At 62.1% G+C, this 23,444-nt stretch overlaps 1 protein-coding gene across 2 annotated transcripts; it reads right to left on the minus strand.

Moving 5' to 3' along the window:
• Positions 1-74: 74 nt before the first annotated feature.
• LLGL1 (LLGL scribble cell polarity complex component 1) lies at positions 75-17,635 on the minus strand. 2 transcript variants are annotated; one of them, XM_066264421.1, is made up of 23 exons: positions 17,443-17,635; positions 13,901-13,998; positions 11,700-11,781; positions 11,484-11,614; positions 10,434-10,592; positions 10,192-10,354; positions 9,975-10,107; positions 9,330-9,384; positions 9,042-9,196; positions 8,749-8,972; positions 8,476-8,543; positions 7,413-7,566; positions 7,235-7,339; positions 5,696-5,988; positions 5,237-5,384; positions 4,888-5,041; positions 3,155-3,450; positions 2,434-2,698; positions 2,136-2,250; positions 1,825-1,931; positions 1,479-1,599; positions 1,273-1,352; positions 75-606 (listed from the first exon to the last, which is right to left on the minus strand). In XM_066264421.1, exons 1-22 carry the CDS (start codon positions 17,521-17,523, stop codon positions 1,274-1,276), a joined length of 3,186 nt encoding a protein of 1,061 aa, XP_066120518.1. In that variant the 5' UTR covers positions 17,524-17,635; the 3' UTR covers positions 75-606; position 1,273. The 2 variants fall into 2 exon arrangements, with proteins under 2 accessions (XP_066120518.1, XP_066120517.1); XM_066264420.1 differs by having other exon boundaries at positions 76-606; positions 9,975-10,110.
• Positions 17,636-23,444: the final 5,809 nt, after the last annotated feature.

Below are 23,444 nucleotides of genomic sequence, written 5' to 3' on the forward strand. Positions count from 1 at the left end.
ATTAAGATATTAAATGCTTTTATTTTCAATATTAAAAATCAGCATTTTTAATATTAAAACAGTGCTAATGTTAACAAAATGACAGAAAAAACCCCAAGGTACGGTCTACAGGGAAACCCATTCTGACCCCCCCCCCCAGACACACACGACTGGGCCCCAGTCCTGGGCACCCCGGTCTCTCTCTCACACACACACCCGCCCGTGGAGAGGCTGGGGGAGAGGGACATGGCTAGCCCAGGAGCAAGTACCAAAATAGTTTTAGAAATGACGGTCCAGCCCGCTCTGTCCAGTCCAGGCGCTAGAAAAATACTCTTTGCAAAAGGAGAGTGGAAGGACAGTGCCCGCAGCGGCAGGTGGCACGGGCTGCCAGCCCCAGCTGTCCCCCCGTGGCACCTGGCCTCCAGCGGCCTGTAGGAGCTAACAGTCCAAATCCACCTGAGTTCCAGGCCCACGCTCGGGGCTGCCCTGCGGCCGTGGCTGGCAGGTGCTCTGGAGCCCGCAGGTGAGGAGGTATAGGTAGGTCTACGTGGAGGGTTGGAAGGAGCCAGGCGTCCTGGGTCCCAGGTCCAAGCAAGGCAGGTGTGTGGCCAGGTGGTCCTGACCTTCCTGGTAGAGAGAGAGAAGGATCAGGGGAGGGACAGGTGGGGGCCAAAAGGGGCAGGTGACCTCACTACTCGGGCTAAACTCAACTTCCTTCAGGGCAGGCAAGAGGGCCGCCCACCCAACTGGGGCAAAGGCCCTGCAGTAGCAGCTTGAGGAAGGCTAGCCAAACCTCTGAGCACTGACCACATCCAGCCCAGTAAGGCCAGATTGTGGCCAGACTGTCCCCAGCAAGAGACAGCTGTGGTGTCTGTGCCTGGCTGTGTGGGTGGGGGCCCCAGGGAGGAAACAGGTTAGGCAGACTTAGTGGCTGCAGATCTGGACAGGGGGCCAGAGACTTGGGAGGGATGGCCTGTCAGGCCCCCCTCAAAGATCTCACCTGCTGAAATGTGCTGGCCAAACCAGCCCCAGCCCCCTCAGGGGTCGCCCCCTCTTGCTCCAAACACCACCTATGACACCCAGGGGCTAATGGGCTGGCGCTGTTTTATAATAACCTATGACAGTCGTGTCTGTGAGGGCCCCGAAAGCCCCCGCCAACACACCCGCGGGAGCAGCTTGGCTTCAGGGCGTACTGGCATTACAGGGGCCTCCTAGGACTTCAGGTATGAAGCCGGGGACACCCGAGGGTCGAGGCTGAGAACCAGGCAGACCGGGACCCCCACACTGCAGCACCTCATTTGATCAGGACGGCACAGGCTCTGGCCTCGTCTCCCATCAGGTTCCTCAGATTCCTCTCCGACTCCTCTGCAGAGCTAGGGAGAAGGGCCAGCGGTCAGGCTCTGGGGCACAGCCCGGCTCATACGCCAGGCTGGCTGGGGGAGTGGAGGGAGGGTGGAGCCAGGGCGGCCCCTCCTGTGAGTCCTGCCCGCCCACCTCACCCCAGGAAATCCTTCACGTCTTCCACCGTGATGTCCCCTGTTGTGTCCAGAGTGGTGTCAGCACTGGTGGCTGAGTCAACGGACATCGGAGAGAGCGTGGCCTCAGGCAGCTCCGGGGTATCTGCAGGGAGGACATGATCAGGCCTCTGCTAGGGCCTTAGGGGACCCTCTGCGGGGGACCCAGTCCCAAGCCCACCCCAGGGTGGGACGTGATGACAGACCCCCTGCCTGGCACAGCCTCCCCAGGCCCCCAGCCTTGGCCCAGCTGCTGCCTCCTGCAGAGAGAGGTCTGCCCTGTCTGAGCTGACCGGTGTCCTGCCACCCTAGCCCATGCCCAGCCCCTCACCAGCTCCCTTGCTGCAGACAGGATTAGGGCTTCCGTCACGGCTCTGTGTGGCCAGGACGATGCCCGGAGTCCCATTAGCCTGGCTCAGCTTGGGTGACTGTTGGAGCCTGCAGGTGCAGAGACAGGGCCATGTTAGGGTCCCAGACAGGCACCTCGAGGCTCTCGGGGCAAACCTGACTTCCCACTTACGAGACCCGAGACCACAGCGGGGTGACAGCGGGCAGGGCGCCCTGCTCCATGCAGACTGGGGGTGGGGATAGCACCAGCCTGTTCAAAGGCCTCCCAGGCCAGGGGCTAGCCCCGCCATGCACCTGGTGTGGGCAGCAGCGTGGGGCCAGCTGACGTCCAGAGCGCAGAGTGGCTCTGTGATGTTCCGGGCACTTAGGGAGAAACGTTCAAACTCCGACGGGGAGATCAGGTAGAAACCTGAGGTGAGAGGAGGGCGAGCGTGCGGTCAGGAGACCTGATTCCAGCCACAGCCGCCCAGCTGGGCTCTGTCCTGCGTTCTGACCGGCCCTGCCCCACCCGGGGTCACCCTTCCTGCTGCACAGTCCCTGGGAGTTCTCAGGACCCTCTCGGGCTCCTTGCCCCAGGAAACCTTCGCCTCACCCTGGCCGTGGCGCGTGAAGACGCAGGAGGCGATGCCGCTGATGTCCTCCTTCCGGATGCAGGAGTAGTGCACCTGGGGCCTCAGGCCCGGGACCGAGAAGACGTGCACGTCCCCCAGGTTGGTCAGGCAGGCCAGGCAGGTCTCGGCGTAGTCCTCACAGGCCACGCTGGCAAAGGTTGCCAGTGCCACCTTGCGCACACGGCAGCCCTCGTGGGCCGTCAGCTTGAACTTGGTCTTGGCGCTCACCTTGGGTAGTGTGAACACCTGGCAGAGGGCAGGTGCCAGTGAGCACAGCTTGGCCCTGTCCATGCCCCCTGTCCCTGCTTGGAGCCCAGCCCGCCACATGACCACCTCTGTCTGAATACCCTCCCACCTGAGCTGCCATCCTGACCTGACTAGAAACCTCTGCTCCCAGAGACCTCCCAGGACCCCTCCTATGCACCTGGCACACCTGTCACACTGGGCTGTAAGGGTTACATGGCTGGTGTCCCCCCAAACCATGCCAGACAGAGCCCTGAGAGGTGGTCAAGGGGCCCTGGCAGGGACTCGGAGGTGGGCGAGTCCTATAGGAACACAGCTAGCTGAAGGATCGTCGGGGTTCTTCAGGGGCTCCGCTGCTGGCCGGGGAGGGTGGGGGATATAGGGAAGGGTGGGGGTCATAGGCAAGGGGTCCAACGGTGTCTCGGAGGCAGGCACCTGGAAGTCTCCGCAGCCGCTCACCTTGAACTGCTCCTCAGATGCGATGAGCACTGCATGGCCACCCTGCATGTCCGGTGCCTGTGCCAGGTCCTGAGAGGCCTCGTAGGGCTCAGGCAGCGGGCGGCCACGCCCGTCCAGCACGGCGATGGCCACCACGGGCGCACGATGCATCAGCTGCACCTCCTTGCCCAGCACAGCCTCCACCACCCGCTCAGGCCGCTTCTCGCCGCCGGCCACGGCCACCGGCACCTCCAGCGCATAGGCAAACACAGAGCCCGAGTTGGTGCCTGCCCACAGGGTGGGTCCGTGGTGGGCCGCTGTGGGTGACAGGCTGGTGAGCCAGGGTGCCTGCCCCCGCCCTGCAGGTTCCTGCCTCTTCTGCTGACGGCCGGGACCCAGGGCTGCTCCCTCCGGTCCCACCTCTCTGCGCTGACCTCAGCTAGCCTTGCGACCTCAAGCACCTTCTCTACACTGCTGACTGCAATCAGAGCCTCAAATGCAACCCTCCCAGAGGCAGCAACGGCCTCCGGGTGTCCCCGCAGGACTCCTCACGCAGAATGAACCCTGATCGCACCGGCCTGACCCCTGTCACCCTCAGCCCTACCACCTCTGAAGTGCAGCTCCACCACAAAGCCCCTGCTCTCCATCGCCAACGCTCCCATTCGGAACAGGGCCTCACCACAGAGGTGCCTCCGGGTCCAGGCCGGCCCCCTCGCTCCACTCCCACCCCCTTCAGTGTGTCCTCCATGCGGTGGTCAGACACGGAGCCCCAGGCCTGGGCTACAATCCGCCTGCTCTCCCTACGGGAGCTGACCCTCTGGGGACGGCCCTTCAGTGTAAAATCAGAGCTGAAAACCCAGGAGCCCAGGTGGCCGGAGCAGTTACTGCTGCGCACGGGGCTGAGTGAGTGACCCCAGCAAAAGTCCGTGAGCAGCTCACACAACCAACACCTAGCCCGCTGGGAAGAGCCCACGGCCCTCCTCACGCGGACTGGGGAGCACAGAGCAGACACCTGGGGCTGCCACAGCCAGGCAGTGGGACAATCCACCGGATAAAAGACCCTCAACAAATAAATAGTATCAGAAGGGGGCCTCTCTCAGACCCACAGACGGACAGGGAGACGCCCTGTGTGGACTGACCGGACGCGGACCCAGCACCAACCATCAACAGGCGTGTGAGGCGCGTGGAGACAGCCGCCTGTGGGCCGGTGTGCCCAAGACCGCTGGGCAAGTGCCAGCTCCACGGCTTAGGTCGCGGCGGTCAGCCACGAATGAGCATGCACACTGGTCCTCAGTTAAAATCTCCGTCAGAATAAGCGAGTGCGGTGGCAGCAGCACCAGGTGAGGTAGGGGGTGTAACACTCTTTACTCTGTGGCTGCAGGGCTCCACGAACAAGCCTCAGCTGAACTCCTCGGTGAACCTGACCCTGTCTCCCCGCACAGGACCCTCGCCCCTCGGCACGGTGCCAGCGCCTCCCGGAGCCCTGTCCGTCCTTGCTGACACACTGGGTGGGCAGCCTCCAGCACACCCACCTCGAGGCCGGCAGGCCCCCCACCCTCCCCCCCAAACCCCGAGCCCTCGGGTCCCCGAGGTCCTGCCGGCTCCTGCAGCGACCCCGCATCGTCACAGGTCCCAGGGCACTGCTCCGGGGGCACCGTCGTCAGTGCAGCCTGGCACGCAGCAGACACCAGACGGCCCGTTTCCGGGACAGCCAGCGGAGGCCCCTCTGCACCCCGCCCCTTCCCCGGCCTCACCGTCTCGGAGAAACGTGTCCGCGAAGTAGAGGCAGCGCACCACCCCCGAGAGGGAGTCGTCGGCCGAGCGGGGCTCGATGCGGCGCTGCACGGGTGTCATCTCCACGTCGTGGGGGCAAGCCTGCTCCGCCAGCTGCACGTTGGCCTCCTGCAGCTGGAGGAGCGTGGGGCTGCAGGGCACGGCTTCCCCCGCACAGCCCAGCCCCCACGTGCCCCTCCCCAGCGCCCAGCGCAGCCTGGCCGTCCGGGGCTCGGGGCTGCCAAGGCCGGGTGACAGGGGAGCAGACCCAGGGCTCGGTCCAGAACCGGGCGGGCTCCACGTCCACACCACAGCCTGGGCGCTGCTCACCTTGCTGTTGGTGTTGGCAGCCCGCTTCTTGCCCGAGACGCGGCTCTTGCGAATGCGCCGGAAAGACTGGCGCAGGGACTTCTTGAGCGACTTCACCCGGGAGAGCGGCCCCTCCATGGCCAGGGAGTCGTTGGGATGAAGGGTGCACCTGGGGGCAGAGCGGTGCCGGCTGTGCCAGAGGGGCCAGGTGCTCCCGCTGGCCAGGGCCAGCAGGACGGTGCAGGTCAGGGAGCCCCAGCCTCTCTCCCCGCCCACCACGCAGCTGGGGGACGCAGACCACACCAGCAGCACCCCATCCAGGTCGAAGCTGCCGGCCCCCTCACCACGCCAGGTCCTACAGAGGACACTGAGGTGTGGCTGGGTGGGTGGGAGTGTGGAAACACGGGAGGCCCCACAGGAGGCTGGGCCAGGTGGAGGCGAGCGCACCCTCACGGGGCTCTGGGCCCGTCCCACACGCACCTGGCCAGCACGGGGCTCTTGCGCTGGTAGTCGAAGAGGCCGAAGCCGTGACTGGTGCCGAAGGCCACGAGGCTCCACTCGGTGTGGAGCGTGACCGCGGTGACGGCCGCTGGCGGCAGGCACTGGACCAGCACCCGAGGCTGGAAGCCAGCGGGCCAGGGCAGGGGCCCCGTGCGCGGGCACAGCCGCTCATGGCCCTTCCACGTGAAGCCCTCTCGGTCCTGGAGGAGGTCCACACTGGCCATGCTGACCGCCTGCTCAGAGGGCACATCGCTGAGTTCCAGCAGCAGCACCTGGGCCCACAAACAGAGCGGGGCGTCAGCACAGAGGGTGGGGCCACCTGTCCCACACGGGCCCGCAGAGCCACGGCCAGGGAGGTCCTGCAACTGTCTCGTTACCCACTGAATACAATGCTCAGTGAATGCTACTGTACAACAGGGCCCGCATTGAGGAAAGCACTGGTCCCTGCCTGCTGGATTAAAGTGCCCCATCGCCACCACGCCCGTCTCCCACTCAGCAGTAAGCACACAGTGAGCACCTTCTGTATACAACATGTGCTGGAGGAACAGCACTGGTCCCTGCCCTGCTGGATTAAAGTGCCCCATCGCCACCACGCCCGTCTCCCACTCAGCAGTAAGCACACAGTGAGCACCTTCTGTATACAACGTGTGCTGGAGGAACAGCACTGGTCCCTGCCTGCTGGATTAAAGTGCCCCATCGCCACCACGCCCGTCTCCCACTCAGCAGTAAGCACACAGTGAGCACCTTCTGTATACAGCGCGTGCTGGAGGAAAGCACTGGTCCCTGCCTGCTGGATTAAAGTGCCCCATCGCCACCACGCCTGTCTCCCACTCAGCAGTAAGCACACAGTGAGCACCTTCTGTATACAACGTGTGCTGGAGGAACAGCACTGGTCCCTGCCCTGCTGGATTAAAGTGCCCCATTGCCACCACGCCCGTCTCCCACTCAGCAGTAAGCACACAGTGAGCACCTTCTGTATACAGCGCGTGCTGGAGGAACAGCACTGGTCCCTGCCCTGCTGGATTAAAGTGCCCCATCGCCACCACGCCCGTCTCCCACTCAGCAGTAAGCACACAGTGAGCACCTTCTGTATACAACGTGTGCTGGAGGAACAGCACTGGTCCTGCCCTGCTGGATTAAAGTGCCCCATCGCCACCACGCCTGTCTCCCACTCAGCAGTAAGCACACAGTGAGCACCTTCTGTATACAATGCGTGCTGGAGGAACAGCACTGACCAGGACCACTGGTCCCCGCCCTCCCACAGCTCATCTAGTAGCTCCTGCCCTGGCCCTAATCCTGCAGGGCTCCCTACAGCTAGAGCTTGGACTTACAGCCCCGACAACAGGCCCACCTCCCAGGCCCCCCTCCCTGGCTGACCGCACCTCAACCACCCAACCTGGGGCCCCTCCACACCACTGGTCTTTCGCCCATACTGGTCTCTTACCACTTCACTGGACCTTCCCGTTCGTGCCCATCTCTTCCATAAACCCCCCAGCCCTGGGGACACTGCAGGCTCACCTGGCCTGCGGTGCCGGCCACCACCATCTGGGCTGTGTACTTGCAGAGGGCCACCTTCTGCACCCCGAGCCGGGGGTCATCGCTGTAGGGGTCAAAGCAGCCCACCTGGGGAGGGGGACGCAGTGGTGACACAGGGCGGAGCCAGGACCGGGCCGCTCGGGGGAGGGGAGGGCCCCACCTTGCGGAAGGGCGGCCAGTCGTCCTCGGCAGCTCGGGCCAGGCTGTCCGCGTGCTCGCAGTCGGTCTGGAAGAGGCCGGCGGTGCTCAGCTTGTAGAGCGGCCGCAGCGCCACCCCAGAGGCGTCCCAGAACCGCACGGTGCCATCCTCGTGGCTGCAGGGAGGACAGAGGCCCACGCCAGGTCCCTGACCATTCCCTCGTCCTCTCCCCCAGAGACCACTTACTGAGCACCTACTGCGTAAGCCAAACGCTGACCAACGCCTACGTACACAGCAAATGGGAAGCTCCTGCTGACCAGGGCAAAGACACACCGAGAGCCTGCTGTGTGTCACGCCACACGCACCTGGCCCTTCAACAGGGGGAGGTGTGGAAGTGGTCAGCAGTGTGATGACAGGAAGTGGAACAGAGGGCATTTTGGGGAACAGAGGACTCGGGGGTTCTTCCCCCGCTGGGTCACACAGAGAAGGTGATCGGGAGACAGCTGGCCACAGAGCAGAGGCACCCCGGGGGCACAGGCAGCAGCAGGGAACGGTGGGAGGGGCAGGCCGATCTGGGTGCAGGCTCTGGTGGGAACCCCGGCAGAGACGCAGCAAGAGTGCGGAGACGGACAGGAAGCTGCAGCGGCCTGGAAGGCCACAGTCCACAGCTTCCAAGCAGGAGAGGGGACGCAGAGTCAGAGGCCCAGGGATCCCACAGGCAGGCAGCGGGGGCAGAGCAGGAAGTCGGTCTGAGTCACCGGGGCACGTCAGCACCCGCACGGCCAGGCCGAGCCCTCCAGCACCTGCCCAGCGATTCCTGTCCCAGGCAGGCAAGATGGGTGGAGCCCAAGTCCAGGCCAGCGGGCAGGGCAGGGTGGGGCTGACCCAGGGTCTAGCAAAGCTGCACTCCCAACCCACCCTCCTGGAGGGGGGGAATCAACAGGGCCTGGGCTAAGTCACTGGGCCGTTCAGCACCGTGGCCCAGACTGAGCTCTCCTGCACCTGCATGGACTGTACCCAGCCCCACACGCACACACACGCGTCACAACTGTGCTTGGCCACAGGCCTCCAGGGTCTGACTTACCCAGTCAGCAGCAGCCCTCGCTGAGACGGCTCCTGGGCCAGGTTCCGGCCCCCGGTGATGGGCCAGCTCTGAAAGGAGGAGGCAGAGATGTCAGTGGACAGGCAGGACAAACATCTTCTCCCTCCCACCCTAAGCATCAAGAACCCACACTGCTCTTTGAGTCCCACTGTCCAGCTGCCCCACTCCCACCTCCAGGCCTGTGCTTGGGCAGCGCCCTCCCCAGAACACCGTTCCTCCCCCAGGCCCCACCCTGAAGGACAGCCAGGCACACACCGAGGCGCTGGGGGCCGGCTGGGGGCTCTGCTGCTCGCCAGCGCTCAGGATGCGAGCCCACATCTTGGCAGGGACGTTGGCAACGTGGGCGGAGCAGGTGATGGCCGAGGAGTGCAGCGGGGCCAGGTACGGAGCGGGCACCACCGGCCAGCCAGGGGTCTGCAGGTCGAGCACCACCAGCTCCTCCTCCAGCAGCACAGCCAGGGCCCGGGGCTCGTCGAACCCTGTGGGGCGGGAGCAGGGTGAGCAGCGCAGCCCCAGGCCGCACGGGCGCAGGGGGGAGGGGAACACACCTTCCTCAGGGCGCGTGCTGTGCACTGTGAAGAAATCAATGACGCGCGAGGTGAAGTCCAGCGTCACCAGGGTCTCCGCCCGGAGCACACTCACACAGTGGCGGTCACCGTAGCTGGCACGGGGCATGCCGCCACTGAAGATGATAAAATGGCCCCTACACAGGGACAGGAGAGCCATGTGAGCCACCTGCACTTGGAGCACACACTGCTAGACCCAGGGTGACCGTCAGAGGACACCTCTGCACCCACAGCCCCTGACCCACATCTGAGGCCCAGCCCCCCACCTACCCGGATTCACAGCTGCGCCACAGAATCTTGTTGATGGCTTTGCAGGGAAAGGGGCCTAGAAGGACGGAACAGCTCAGGTTCAGCGGCCCACCGGGACCAGAGCAACCCCAGGTCACATTTCCCGCCCTTTCTCCCACCCTGCCCGCATCACTCCCCGCCTCAAAGCTGCTTCCTGCCTCCCCAAGAGAGGGCCCACTGCCCCTGACCATACGCCCCCCCACCCAGGGAGAGGAGACTCACTCTTGCAGATCTGGCTTGGTGCTGCCACCTTCCACGAGGCCGCCTGGGTGCCCCCAGAGGCCCGGCGGGCATGAGTGCCTAGGCTTGGGATCACCCGTCAAAACCCCGTGCTCAGCAGGCTCATCTGGTTTGAGCAAAGCTCACCAGCTTGGACCCAAGGTCGCTGGCTCAAGCAAGGGGTCACTCGGTCTGCTGAAGGCCCGCGGTCAAGGCACATATGAGAGCAATCAATGAACAACTAAGGTGCCACAACAAAAAATTGATGCTTCTCGTCTCTCTCCATTCCTGTCTGTCTGTCCCTATCTATCTATCCCTCTCTTTGATTCTCTGTCTCTGTCAAAAAAAAAAACCCCAACAAACCCATGCTCAGACGGCGAGGCCGCCCTCAGCCGACCCAGCACTCACCGTAGGGCATGGTGGCCAGCGTGGGCTGCATCACTGGGGAGCTGCCCGTGTCCACTGGCCAGACGGCGTAGCTGCCGTCGCTGTGTGAGCTGACCAGTGTGCGGCCGCTGCGCTCCCAGCACAGGCTCTCCAGCTGCTGCAGAACGGGGCAGACGGGCGTGAACGAGGACGCCGTGAGCACAGGGCCCAGACGTGGGCACCACACTCCCCCACAGACCTGGTTCCCCAGGAAGACGCGGTCCACACACTGCGTGGCCTGGTTCCAGATGACCAGCAAGCCCCTGCTGTAGCCGATGAGGATCTTGGTGGGGTCCTGCAGGTGTCCCTGCAGGGACTCCACGGGGCCCAGGGCCTTGCCGCTCCGGTAGTCATCTGGCAAACTGCAGAGCAAGGACAGGTGAGCGGGCAGGAGCGCTGCCCAGGCCCAGAGTGGGGGTGGGGAGCCCACCTGCCCCTCACCTTCGCAGAACTTCGTCGGGGCCGAGGGTCTGACCCTCAATCAGCAGCAGGGTAGAGATATCCAGGAAGAAGACGCTGCCGGCCTCGGTGCCCAGGGCGGCCACGCTGCCCGCACCCACCAGCAGGACCACCGTGACATGGGCCAGGGTCGGAGGGCCACTATGGGGGACAAGGGGAGGTGGGTAAGGACAGGGGTCCATCCACCTGCTCCGGAGGGGCGCAGAGGGCACTGACGAGCCCCTACTGCCACTCGTTATGGCCCCTCCACACTCACTGTTACCCGACTACCCAGTGGCCGGACAAACCAGGAAGGCAATGGTGGCAGCGTTGTAATTAACTCGCTCAGTTATCCACGAGGGTGTCAGCGGAGAGAAGGATAAATACAGGTTCCCCAGGTCTTGGAGGTGGGTTCCCAAGCGCCTCCCAACCACGAGGAGGGAAAGGCAGGAACCAGGCTGCGCCCCGGGCCAGGCCCAGGAGGCCCGGGACACACAGCTCTCCCGAGCCCGACCCAGGAGTCCCACCAGCCCTCTGGGTGCCTCTCTGACTCTGCAGGAAAGCCGAGTAATTCACCCCTGGGCTGGGGCTGGAGACGGCTGTCACCCAGCCCTCAGCTGGAGCAGTACAAGCCTCTCACTGAGCCGGAAACAGGCATATTGTAGCAGGAAGCACTCACCCACCCTGGACAGTTCAGCAAAGGCCGCAGGGCCAGGGACCACAAGGTCCCTGACGCTCTCACCCGCCAGGAGTGAGAAGTCGGGGACACAGTGCACTCGCTCACATCCTGCGTCCCCAGGTGTTCCAGCGATTCCGCAGCCCACAGCCCGCCTCGCTCACCTCGAGCTCGAGTGGAACTTTCCTGCTAACACCCGCCAAGTCCACGCAGCCCATCTCCGCGATGCGGGGTCCAGATGCCACCTCTGGGACCCAGGCTAAGCTCAATGTGCCCCACCACCCTGAGCCCCAGCCCCTCAGCAGCTTCCTGTCACCGCTTCGCAAGGCAGGCTGCCCCATGCCCTGCGGCTGGTCCCCGGCCATGTTCACCAGTACCTGGCGCCATCGAAGCCCAGCCGATTGGGCAGCTGGAAGCTGAGTGCTTCCTGCAGGCGGGCACAGCCATCATGGTGGACGACCTCCCAGAGGTGCAGGCTACTGTCGTCCAGCAGGGTCAGAAGGCGGCCCTGTGGACACACGGAGACGGAGACTGAGCCAGGAAGCCTGGGCGGTGGGGGCTCTGGGGCCCAGGAGTCAGGAGCAGAGGCCCACCTGTCCGGGCAGGAAGTGCATCTGGGTGACTGTGGCCACGTCTCGGTGCAGGCCCGTGAATTCCACGCCAGGTGCGCCGTAACTGAGGGCAGCGGGTCAAGGCAGAGAGCAGCAGACACAGGCGGAGAGGCCCAACCTTCCTCCTTCTCCAGGACCGTCCCGATGGGTCCCAGCCAGGCCTGTCTGTCGAGGAGCCTCCAAAGTCCAGGGGGCTCCCTCCTGGAAGAAGCACTGGCCTGCACCCCCAAATTACCCTCAAACACAGGATGTAGGCTCCACTCAGCTCCTGTAAATCATGCTACGCTACGACCTTCACATCTTCATCTATAAAATGGGGCAGTGACGTCTACATCGTAAGGCTAACACCAGGCAACTGAGAATAAAAACACACTCAGCGCGCCTGGCCCAGGCCTGACACAGGACCAGGGCTCCACTCACGGCAGCCTCTCATGCCCTGTGTGCACCAGAGCGCCCCACACAGGCAGGGGTGTCAAGCTAGGCCTGGGCAGGGAAGCCCGAGGCAGAGGAGAGTCCAGGCTGCCTCTTCCCACAGCTTTAGGCCAAACTCCAGCCATTGGCAAGGAAACCAACTTCCCTTTGGGGAGGACGGATGGGCAGGCGGGCAGCCAGCAGCCCCACGAAGACAGAGGAGAGGCCAATGCCTGTCCGTGTTACAAACCGGCACACAGAGGCTTAGACGGGCTGGAAGACCTGCTCCCAGGCCTGGTGTGGGTACCGAGTCCCAGCAGCTCGAGGTCTGACAGTGGACAGGCAGGGCCCGGGGGCCCCGGAGGGAGGGGGCAGGGCCCGGGGGCCCCGGAGGGAGGGGGCAGCCACGTTGCCTAGGACAGCACAGGAGCCAGGCCTGGTGTTGGTACAGGGTCCCAGCAGCTCGAGGTCTGACAGTGGACAGGCAGGGCCCGGGGGCCCCGGAGGGAGGGGGCAGGGCCCGGGGGCCCCGGAGGGAGGGGGCAGCCACGTTGCCTAGGACAGCACAGGAGCCAGGCCGTTGCCTGGAGCTGGAGTTGGGAGTCCCTGCAGGACTTGGGAGAACACAGAAGAGGGGACAAAGGGGGGGAGTGCTAGGCAGGAACCAGAGTTGCCAAGGAGACGAGACGGGGTGGCTCTTGTGTCCACAGCTTTCGTCTCAAGCCTCAGTTTCCCAACCCAGGGTGGTGTGGGGGAAGGGGGAGAGCTCTAGTCTGAGGCTCTCCTAGTCCATACAACAGGTTCCTTGAAAGCACAAGGAGTCGGTGCAAGAAGGACCAGGAGAGCCAGCTCACGAGACTAACAGACGCATGGCACAGGGTGCTAGGGAACACCACCTGCAGGAACACAGCACACACGGGGGGGAGGGGGCAGGACAGCACCTCAGGGGGGGACAGCAGGCCGACAATGGGGGAGGGCAGGGAATCTGGTCCAGCCACACCCCTTGGTGCAGGCAAGCTCACCACCTGCAAGCCCAGATGCCCAGCCCTGCCTAGCCAGGGAACCAACCCTTCCCCTCCCCTCCTCCACAGGCATTTTATCATTTTGTGCCACACAGTGTCCCTGACCAGAATACTGAGACCCAGAGGGTCACATGGGGAGGGCTGGCAGTGGGCACCACACCAAGCAGTGGCCGGACACCCTTCACCTCTGCTTCTGAGTGAGGGGCTTCCCTGCAGCAGTGGAGGTGGGCTGCTCCATGCCAGGGAAGAAGGCCTTCAGCTGTCTGTGTGCCCCCCCCAGGCTTCCAGGGAAAATGATCGCTTTGTGCAGCACACACAGCCCATTGTGCGACCGCCAGCATCCAGGTGGGGGCACAGCTGCACTCGCCAAGCCGAGCCTGGCACTGCCCCCAGCCCCTCGGCCGAACACGTCTCACACTCGTCCACGTACGTGTCCCCGGTCACAAGGGAAAGGCCCACTGTGTGACCCTGGCCCAACCACCAGCCTTGACAGCCCTAGCCCTAGCCACCCTTGTCACAGTTGCTGGGACAATCGCAAGGTCACCTAGGTAACTGGCTGGCTGAAATGTGGCTAGGGACAGCTGTGGTCACTGCAAGCTGAGACCCTCCACACCCCCTCCATGATCTCTGAGGAGGTCTCTCAGGGCAGAAGCGGCACTGCCCGGCCCGGGCCCTGTCCAGCGGCCCAGCACACAGGCAGCTGCCCGTGGGTGGTCCTCAGCACCGGGCGCAGCGTCCCACAAAGGATACATCTTGACGGCCCCGGACCTGGTGCCGATGGCCATGATGCAGAGCTCGGGGTCGAAGGCCAGGGCGCTGGGCTGGTTGGGGAAGCCATGCTCCACCGTCTGTGGGGAGGGGACAGTGCTGGCACCGGCCCGGCTGCCCTGGCCTCCATGGAGGCCACCCCCAGGCACCCAGGCTCTGCCAGTCTGTACAGCAGAGCGTAGGTGGGTCCGCCTGTGCTCTAACCGTGCCCTCAACTGTGAGACGGGCAGTCACCTCTCCAGTGGGTGTGAAGAGTCTGAGCCCCTGGGCCCTGGCCACACCCGTGCCCCTCAACACCTCGCTGTGTGCAGGGCTCTCTACAAACAGGAAGAACCAGGTGCAGTAGTGGAGCCCACCTGCCCCGGGGGCAGGGTTCTGCGCCCCATTCCTAGAGGCACAGACCGAAGCCGGGTGATGTGCCACGCTGTCTGGGGTCCCCCGTGAAGTCAGGGCTCTCCCCAAACACAGGCCCCACGGGGAGGTCAGAGGCCAACACCCAAGGCTGTCTGTCTAGGCAGAGGCTCTTGACACTCTCCGCCAACCTCGAGTCAGAGACAAGGAGCCTGAGGCAGAGAGCTGGCCGCCCAGTCCCTGAAGGTGCCACCCACCTCCCAGCCTGGGACTCCCCAGCTGGAAACCAAGCAGCATGGTCCCCCCCACCCCCGCTGTGGAGGCGACAGTGTGAAGGGACCTGGGCACCGGTGCTATTCACCGAATGGCTTCCACCTGGTCCTCTGCACCTGGCAAGGTCAGTCCCAGCCCCACCCGCCCAGCTTGCGCTTTCCTCCACTGCCCACCCACTTAAAAGAGTCATACCACCTGAGACCTAGCTTGGGGCAGCCCTACCCGGAAAACCTACACCCCAACCCCATGTGCTCAACACCAATGTAGGGTGCCACCTGTGGGCCGCAAGTACTTCCTGACCACTGCCTCAACAAGACGCACCTTCTGTAAGACATCCGGACCCCCAGGCCTGTCACCCCAGCCCCCCACCCATCCAGGCAGGGACTGTCCCTCTGGACTGCTGGCTTGGCCTTGGACTAGGGTCAAGCTCTGGGTCAAAGCCAAGTCGTCACATCTGGCCCCTGTCCTCCTTCCACAGCTCACTTGACTCCAAGCCCAGTGGCCTTCTGACCTCTCCTAAATTTCTAGGCAGGTTCCTGCCTCAGGGCCTTTGTATCTACTATCCCTCTATCTAGAACATGCTCCACCCAGCACTCCCCATGGAAGGCTTCTGCCTTACCAGGTCTCCATTCAGGAATCAACTCTTCAGAGGACCCCAAGCCTCCCTGGCTACAGCGGCCATGCCCACCCACAGCTCTCGGCCCTCACGCTACTTTATCTTATCCATAGTACTGGCCACCATCCAAACTGCTGCGTAGTATTATTATTTTTTTTTAGAGAGGAGAGAGAGACAGAGAGAAAGAGAGAGAGAGGAGAGAGAGAGACAGAGAGAGAGAAGGGGGAGGAGCTGGAAGCATCACTCCCATATGTGCCTTGACCAGGCAAGCCCAGGGTTTCGAACCAGCGACCTCAGCGTTCCAAATTGATGCTTTATCCACTGCCCCACCACAGGTCAGGCCTGCGTATTATACTTTTTTGTTTCGGTTTTTCACTCTTCCCCACTATGACATCTGCCCCCCAGTGAAGAGGCATTGGACCCTTCTGATCACTGCAGTGTCCCCAGAACCTAGAATTCACACACAGTAGGAGCTCAGTATTTGCAGGCACAGAGTGGACACCCCACAGGCAACCTGCAGACAGGGTTGGGGTGCAGACCCAAGACTGAGTACAAAGTTATTGTTTGCCACCGAACCCCCCCTCCCAACTAGGGCACCTGGGGTCCATTCTTTTTTAAATTTTATTTTGGGTCTATTCTCTGGTGATCACCTACGACCCCCTCTGGTGAGCAAACCTTTTGCCCCAGATCACTCTCCTCCCACCACTGCCTCACTCTCCTCAGTGGGGAGCCCTCACCTTTTGTCAAACCAAGCCCAGCAGGGGAAGCCAAGCCTCCAGACCTCCCCACCATCTGTCACAGGCCCTCACTTCACACCCCAACTAGCTGGCTGGGAAGGTGACACCTCAGCCCAGTCCTATCCCACCATCCTTCCTCACCTCACAGGGGATCACCCTCTTAGCCACCAGCAAGGGAAGGGGCCCCCCCGGAATCACCCTCCCTTTAGGCCCCGCAGGCTTCTGGCAGGTTCCCGATGACCAACTGAGTCTGAAAGTCCGGGCAGCAGCCCGCCGCCACCTCAGAAAACCTGCGTGCCTCAAGCAACGTCCCAGTGCCTCAGCCACCCCAGACCTTCCTCCTGGACAAGAGTCTCCTCTTGGACCACAGCAGCCCCTCCGAGCTCAAGTCAAATCCCTACCAACAAGGGAAAGGAAGGGAAGGACACAGTGCCCCAGCTCCCCCTGCGACTTCGGGCAAGTCATCACCTCTCTCTGAACCTCAACTTTCTCACCTGCATCACCGGGATTTAACAACTGAGACCCCCCCAGGAGCGGTGAGGCGCTGTGCAGAGGGCGCGGAGGCTAGAGCCCACCGTCCGGGGAGGAGTGTGAGCAAGGGGCACGCTGGGGCCCTGGCTGCCGACCACCCTCAGCGCAGAGGCAGGCAGGGGCTGTTCTGGTCCTACCCAGGGAGACGACCAGAGGCGGCCCTCCACCCCCACCTCTGTCTAGGCGGCATGGTCCTGATGGACACAGGAGGCCAGAGCCCCCAGCAGGGGGGAAAGTGGACCCACTTCAAGGGAAACTGAGGCCCCACACGGACAGGCGTCTCTCCTGGAGTCGTCCCCCCCGCCCCCGCAGGGCAGGGCAGAGAGCAGGGCAGAGAGCAGGGCAGAGCCAGGCCGGGTGTGAAGCCCTGGGGGAGGCAGGAGAGGAACAGGAAGGGATCTCCCGGCCCCACCGCCCCACATCTGCCTCCTCTCTGCTCACCCCTCCGGGGGAGAGAAAGCAAAGCCAACCCCAGACCGAGGCTGCCCCCCAGGGCGGAGGGGGTGCGGACGAGCCCCCCCAGAAAGCGATGACAAGAGCGAGCGAGAGGCAGGCAGGAAGACGCGGGCACAGAGACTCCAGGGACGCGGCAGAGACAGAGACAGAGGTAACGAGGCAGAGAGACGGAGGGACACCGAGGGGCTGCACGGAGACACATGGGGACACACGGGACAGGGGCAGCGCCGCCGCTCCCCAGGCGCACGGGCCGAGCCGCAGCGGGGCGGCGGCGGCGGCGGCCCCGAGCGCGGGACAGGGACCCAGGGAAGCGGCTCTGCAGAGACCCGGAGAGACGGGGCCGGCGCGGCCCGCGGACACCCCGAGAGGCAGGCCCGGCCGGTCGGCGGGGGACCCCGAGCCCCCGGCGGGGCCGAGACGCGCCCGGCCCCCGCGCCGCTCCCCCGCCCCCCGGGCCCGACGTGGCTCCGGCCCCGCGGCCCCCGACCCCGGCCCCCAGCCCCGGCCCGCACCCTCCCGCCCGGCCCGGGCCGCCGCCGCCGCCGCCGCCGCCGCCGCACCTTGTTGAAGGCGAAAAGCTCCTGCTTGAGCTTCTCGCGCTGCGGGTCCGCGCCCTGCCGCCGGAACCGAAACTTCATCATCTTGCGTCCGACTCCCGCCGCCGCCTCCGCCTCCGCCCGCAGGATGCGCCGCACGACCCCGCCGGTCCCGAGGCGCAGGCGGGGCTCCAGGAGGTGCGCCAGGCGGCCCGGGCGCGGGCGAGTGGGGCGGAGCCTTCGTGGGGGCGGGGCAGGGCGCGATGGACGTCCCACCCGACCAATGGGCGTGCCTCACGCCGCTCGTCCCGCCCCTGCCGGCCAGACAATGGAAGAACACAGGGTCGGTCCCGATGCTCCGCCAGGCTTGCGAAGGGACGCCCGCGGAGTTTCCGCCGCGGCGCGGGGGCTGCCGGGACTTGTAGTCCGCGAGCCACGGTCCCAGCGGGGCTTGGCTGTGACGGGCTTTTTGGAAGCGGCTGCCGCGCGCTCCCGAACCTGGAGGAAGGTTTGTTTTCCGTCTTGCAAAGATCGAGCGACGAGCATATTCGTGTAATGAGGTGGCCTTTGTCCGAAAGCTAGGAGAGTTTTTGACTGATGCAACATCCTGGTTCCCTCAGCCTCAGTTTCCCCATCTATGCCACTGGCCCAATGTTTACCAGTTCCCGGGACACCACTTGTGACTGTTCTTCAGTGTGCCAGGACACTTCCCACCGATATGCTTTTTGCTCTGGCTGTGTGGTCAAGATAAAATAAAGAAGGAAGGCCTTAGCCTCCAATCCCCACCTCCACCCCCAACTCCTCCACATCCCTCAGGACCCGATGCAAAAGGCTCCATGGGGCAGCACAGGGTATTCTTGGAGGAGTTCCATCAGCCAAAGACAGGGACGGACAACCAGGGGAGAGGAGAGGTTCTTCTTCAGGAAAACACAATTGGGAAGATCCTGAGATTGGATTTGGGCTTTTCCAAGGTGGGGGAAGGGCCTTTCCTGGCCAGGCAACAGTGTTTTATAAACACAGCTGTGTCCCGCCTTCGCTCTCTTGGGGGGAACAATGGACTAGTCCACACCCACCTCCCTCCTTTTCTCATGTGGACAATGCCCTGGAGGCTCAACCTTTTCTTCCAAGCTGAGGATAGGCTGCACTGGGCTAATAAGGACCGGGCAGGTTCCAGGTGCCAGATACTGAGGTGGGGGCAGGTGAACCAAGCCCCAACCCCACCAGCTAGCCGCCACAAGGTAAGCAGGCCTGACTTCTGACTCCCAGAGGCAGCTGCCAAGCTACTGGGGTCTGGCTGCCCCTCTCGACCCATGCCAGCTCTGCTCAGCGCTCCCCTGGGGTTGGGGCTAGGTCCGGAAGAAGGGCAGGTAGGAGAGCAGAGAAAACCTTAAGAACAATACAGCTGGAGTGCCTGATGGTGCTGCCGGCACCGCACCATTTAAATGCTTTCCTGATTTCAACTGGAGGGAGGCGACAGTAATATCCCAGTTTGATAGATGAGGAAGATAAGACAGATAGGTCAAGGCACAAGGGGCTTTGATTTGGGTTGTAGCCAGGGCTGGCTGGACCGAGAGGGGTCAGACCCCTTGGCCCACGGCCCGTTCCACACGGCACAGGCCACTCAGGCCTGGGTTCTGGTCCTTGCCTTGCCATCTACTGACAAGACCTGCACCCTCTGTTGCTTCTCCCACAGAATGAGGGCCTCGCCCAGGGGAAGTGTTAATCAGTTAGTCACTGATTCCTCAGTGACTAATTCATATCCCAACGTCACCTTGTAGCAGCGATGCAGCCTCGAACAAGCAGCTTGAGTTCCCTGCGCCTGTTTCCTCAGCTGTAAAAATGTGGATCATCCTAGTACCTCCTATCTATCCCCAAGGGCTGTGGAGCTGAACCGAATTAGTACTCGCAAGGCCCTTGGATGGGGCCAGGCGGACAGGAAGAGCCATGTGAGTGTTAGCTGTTATTAGAGTTCTAACTGCTATAGGGAGCCCTTCTCTATTGCCCTGGGAAAGTTCCTGCCCTTCCTCAGCACCCATTCTGTGAAGTGGGACTTAATCATCAGACGGTGAACATGCCCCACTCGGCCCACAATCCAGGGGGTGGGACAGAGCGGAGTGGAGACCACCACAACCACCAGGAGCTCGCTATGCTGCGATGGGGAAAACTCACGGGAGCCCAGCAGAATGACCCAGGGCAGGGCGAGTGTCCCGGAGGGAGGAGGCACAATTCAAGCTGGGCTGAAGCAGGTCGAGAGGCCTGGGGGTGGACAGAGAAGGGGTCTCCTGGCAAGCAGGGGTGCTCCAAGCGTCTCCTTCCACCCACCTGTTAACACTGCGGGTTACAGGTTTATCTACCAAGTGTGAATAAAGGCCTGTGGCACGGGACCCCAGAATCCAGATTTTAAATCGGGCATTTCTCAGGAGACTCGGAGGCCCAACTTGCCCCCATCCAGTCAGGTTGAAGGGGGTTCAGCTGGTACACTGAAGTACAAATCGGTCAACACAGACCTAGGCAGATAAGCCCAGTTCATCCACACAGCCAGACAGGGTTTAGGGAATGGCTCCAGGGAGGGGACCACTTCCTGGGCTGGAGAGTGTGGGGTACCAATGACTGTCCCCTTCTCCTTGAGCTGGGGCAGCCCAGGTGTATGATTACCATGGTAGCCCAAGGCAGCAGGAAATGGAGGCTCAGGAGAGCCCAAGCAAGGGTGTGAACACCGGGTCTTCAGTGACCTTGGGCAGCCCCACACCTATCGTGGGAGACAGGAGGAGGAGGCTGCCTGAGTCAGCAGCACTGGGAGGGACGGTGCGCCCTCCTTCAAACACAGGGCCATCTCAGGCCAGGGAGGAGCTGCTGCCTTCTCAGGGTTTCCTGAGTGAGGTGGCCTCCGCCTGCCTCCCCCTCCTCCTCCTAGACCACGCCAGGACCCTAAACCAGCTCTGAGATGGGACCGAAATCCGGCTTCACATCCTAAGACATTCCCTTGCTAGCTGGATGACCTCAGGTAAGTCACTTGTGCACCTTGGGCCTCCGTTTCCTCATCTATAAACTGCCATGAAGACTAAATGAGATGACTCAAAATAGGAATTGAGCACAGGGTCTGGCAAGGTCTCTATCTAGTGAGCCAGGTCTTTTTAGGACTCTTACTCCATGGCATACTGGAGATGTCTCAAACAAGCTTCTGCCTCAGGACCTTTGCACTTGCTGTTTTCTTGCCTGGAATGCTTAAGATTCACTTTAGCCATTAACTTCACCTTTTGGTCTTGACTTAAATGGTGCTTGCTTCAGGAAGTCTTCCTGACCTATTCCCCCCATTCTGGTTGCCCTCCCAAGCCTGGTTCTCTCCAACTACCTCTTCTCACCCCCACCTCTTTGACTTCATGTGATATTGCTTGTCTTCCCAGCTTGAGAATGAACTCCTGAGGGCTGTGTTTAATGTTGTTCATTGCTGTGTCCCCAGTGCCTAAGCACACAGTAGGCAGTCAACACAATTTGGAAAAAAAAAAAAAAAAAAAAAAAATATATATATATATATATATATATATATATAAATTAAAATTTTTTTTTTTTTTGTATTTTTCTGAAGTTGGAAAAGGGGAGGCAGTCAGACAGACTCCTGCATTCACCCAACCGGGATCCACCCAGCACGCCCACCAGGGTGCGATGCTCTGCCCATCTGGGCATTGCTCTGTTGTGACCAGAGCCATTCTAGCGCCTGGGGCAGAGGCCATGGAGCCATCCTCAGCGCCAGGGCAAACTTTGCTCCAATGGAGCCTTGGCTGCGGGAGGGGAAGAGAGACAGAGAGGAAGGAGAGGGGGAGGGGTGGAGAAGCAGATGGGCACTTCTCCTGTGTGCCCTGGCTGGGAATCGAACCCGGGACTCCTGCACGCCAGGCCGACGCTCTACCACTGAGCCAACCGGCCAGGGCTATATATAAATTAATTTTTAACAAGGTCAGAGCCTGATGTGTGGTGGCACAGTGGATAAAGCGTCAACCTGGAACGCTGAGGTCGCCAGTTGCAAATGCTGGGCTTGCCAGGTCAAGGCACATGTGAGAAGCAACTACTATGAGTTGATGCTTCCTGCCCCTCCCCCTTTCTCTCTCTCCTCTCTCTAAAATTAAAAAAAAAATATATATATATATATATATGGAGCAAATATGACAAAATGTTAATGTGTGTAGGTAGTGGGTGCTTCTGTGGCCTCTGTTATTATAAGTATTTTTTAGTGTTTGAAATATCTCATTAAATAATAATCCACACTTCGTATTTAGAAGCCGAGGCCACAGGAGGTGATGGTTGATGGGATGTGGCGGTGGAGAGGCGGGTGAGGAGGGGTGTCCCTAAGACAAGCTGGCATTCATTGAAGGTGTCCTCAGCTAAATGCTGTCTCTTTCAATCCTGGAGGTAGACGCGACAATCCCACTCCACAGTGAGTGGAAGTGAAAGGCAGAAAAGGGACTTGCCTGAAGTCCCCTGCGGAGTGGAGGGAAGAAGGGGTGACAGGAGGCAGGGCGGGAGCCCCTGGGAGTGGAAGGAGACGCACAGGAGAGCAGGGCTGAGGAAGGGGGCCTGGCCTTCCCAGGGCTGGCCCGGATCCCAGCCGAGGCCACACCCCTCCTCTGGCGCCCAAACCACACAAGCAACCTCTGCTGGGTGGCTCCCCCAGGGGCCCAGCAGGCCGGAGGATTCCAGGATTCCCTGAGCAGAGGCGGAGAAGGTGGGGCCTGGGTTGGAAGGAGGTGAGGAAGAGAGAGCAAGCAGGAAACCATTGGGGAGCCCGAGCCAGGAGAGGGGTGAGCACCTCACCCTCTGTAGCACGCAGATGCTGGTGCTAAGGGTACTCTTACCGGCCCAGGTATGGGGAGGTGGCACTGGATCTGGGGCCCTCAGTCAACAGGGGGTGAACAGTGGGCATCAGTGAAAGAAAGACCCAACAGGTAGGGGGTGTAGGGCAGACCCTCATTTTATAAAGGAGGAAACAGGTTGGGGGGAAGTGGCCTGCCCAAGGCCTCTGGGCCTCCAGCCTTCTCGGGTGCAAGGGACTGGGCCCTGACACACACTGAGCCGGGATGCTTGTGGCAGGCTTCTCCCAGCCCAACGCTGGACCGCAGGACTCGGGGATCCAGGGACACCCGGCTCCTGCAGGGAGTTTCACGTTTGAGGCTCTAGGGCTGAGCAGTGGGCCTGTCACAGGCCTGGTGGAAGGTGGAGTTCTGTGCTGCTTCCCTCTCTGGGGCCAAAAGGCCCTGCCTCTGCTACTTCATCTTTCTGAACTTCACTGGCTCATCTGAAAAATGGGGGTGTATATTAATTGCTACCATTTAACGATGCTGAGAGCACTTAAGTCTGTGCCAGGTCCCCTAGTCGTTCCTTTAATCCTCGGCCCATTTTTTCAAAGGATGAACCCGAGGTCAGAGAGGTTAAGCAATTTGCCCAAAGTCACACAGCCAGTACATGGCCGAGTCAAAATATGAGCCCCAGCCTCAAAGTGAGGTGTTAAGAGGCTGCGGTGAGAATTTTGTCAAGGGCCTCCCTTACAATGAGAGTGCAGTAGAAGGTGGAAGTCAGGTCCTAGTCTGCCCTGGGCTGGAAGCACTGGGACCACACAGCACACCCTGGGCTGTGCTAAGGGAAGCCAGTGGTCTGCAGAGCCTAGAAGCAGCCCTGAAGAGATGGGTGGAAGGCAGAGGTGACTTCTAGCAAGAGCCTCCGAAGGCAGAGGGCACTGGCCTGTGCACAGGCTCACAGGAGAGAGTGTCCCAGCCAGCTGTGGCCTCTCTGCATACCCACCAGCCCTGGGGGCCCTGGCTGAGGCAGGGCAGTAGTAAGGATCCCAAATTCCTGCCTCTGGGGCCTCAGTTCCCCATCCAAAGCCTGACGGCTGCCGGTCTCACTCCGAAGCATGGTCGCTTGGCCTCTGTTGCCCCACTGTGGGCAGAGGGGAGAACTGCACCAACGAGCACCCTGAAACCTCACTGGGAGGCCCCGGTCCCCACAGCGCCCAAGGACAGACAGCTCCAAGA

The sequence above is a fragment of the Saccopteryx bilineata genome, chromosome 2 (assembly GCF_036850765.1).
Source record: "Saccopteryx bilineata isolate mSacBil1 chromosome 2, mSacBil1_pri_phased_curated, whole genome shotgun sequence".
NCBI classification, from domain to species: domain Eukaryota; kingdom Metazoa; phylum Chordata; class Mammalia; order Chiroptera; family Emballonuridae; genus Saccopteryx; species Saccopteryx bilineata.

Excerpts from the sequence above, each read along its gene's own strand:
- LLGL1 (XM_066264420.1), bottom strand. The coding sequence starts at position 17,523 with ATGATGAAGTTTCGGTTCCGGCGGCAGGGCGCGGACCCGCAGCGCGAG. Across the intron at positions 7,340-7,412 it reads ACTGGCCGCCCTTCCGCAAG|GTGGGCTGCTTTGACCCCTA; the intron begins GTGGGGCCCTCC and ends CCCCCTCCCCAG. Across the intron at positions 5,989-7,234 it reads TGGCCGGCACCGCAGGCCAG|GTGCTGCTGCTGGAACTCAG; the intron begins GTGAGCCTGCAG and ends TTGTGGGCCCAG.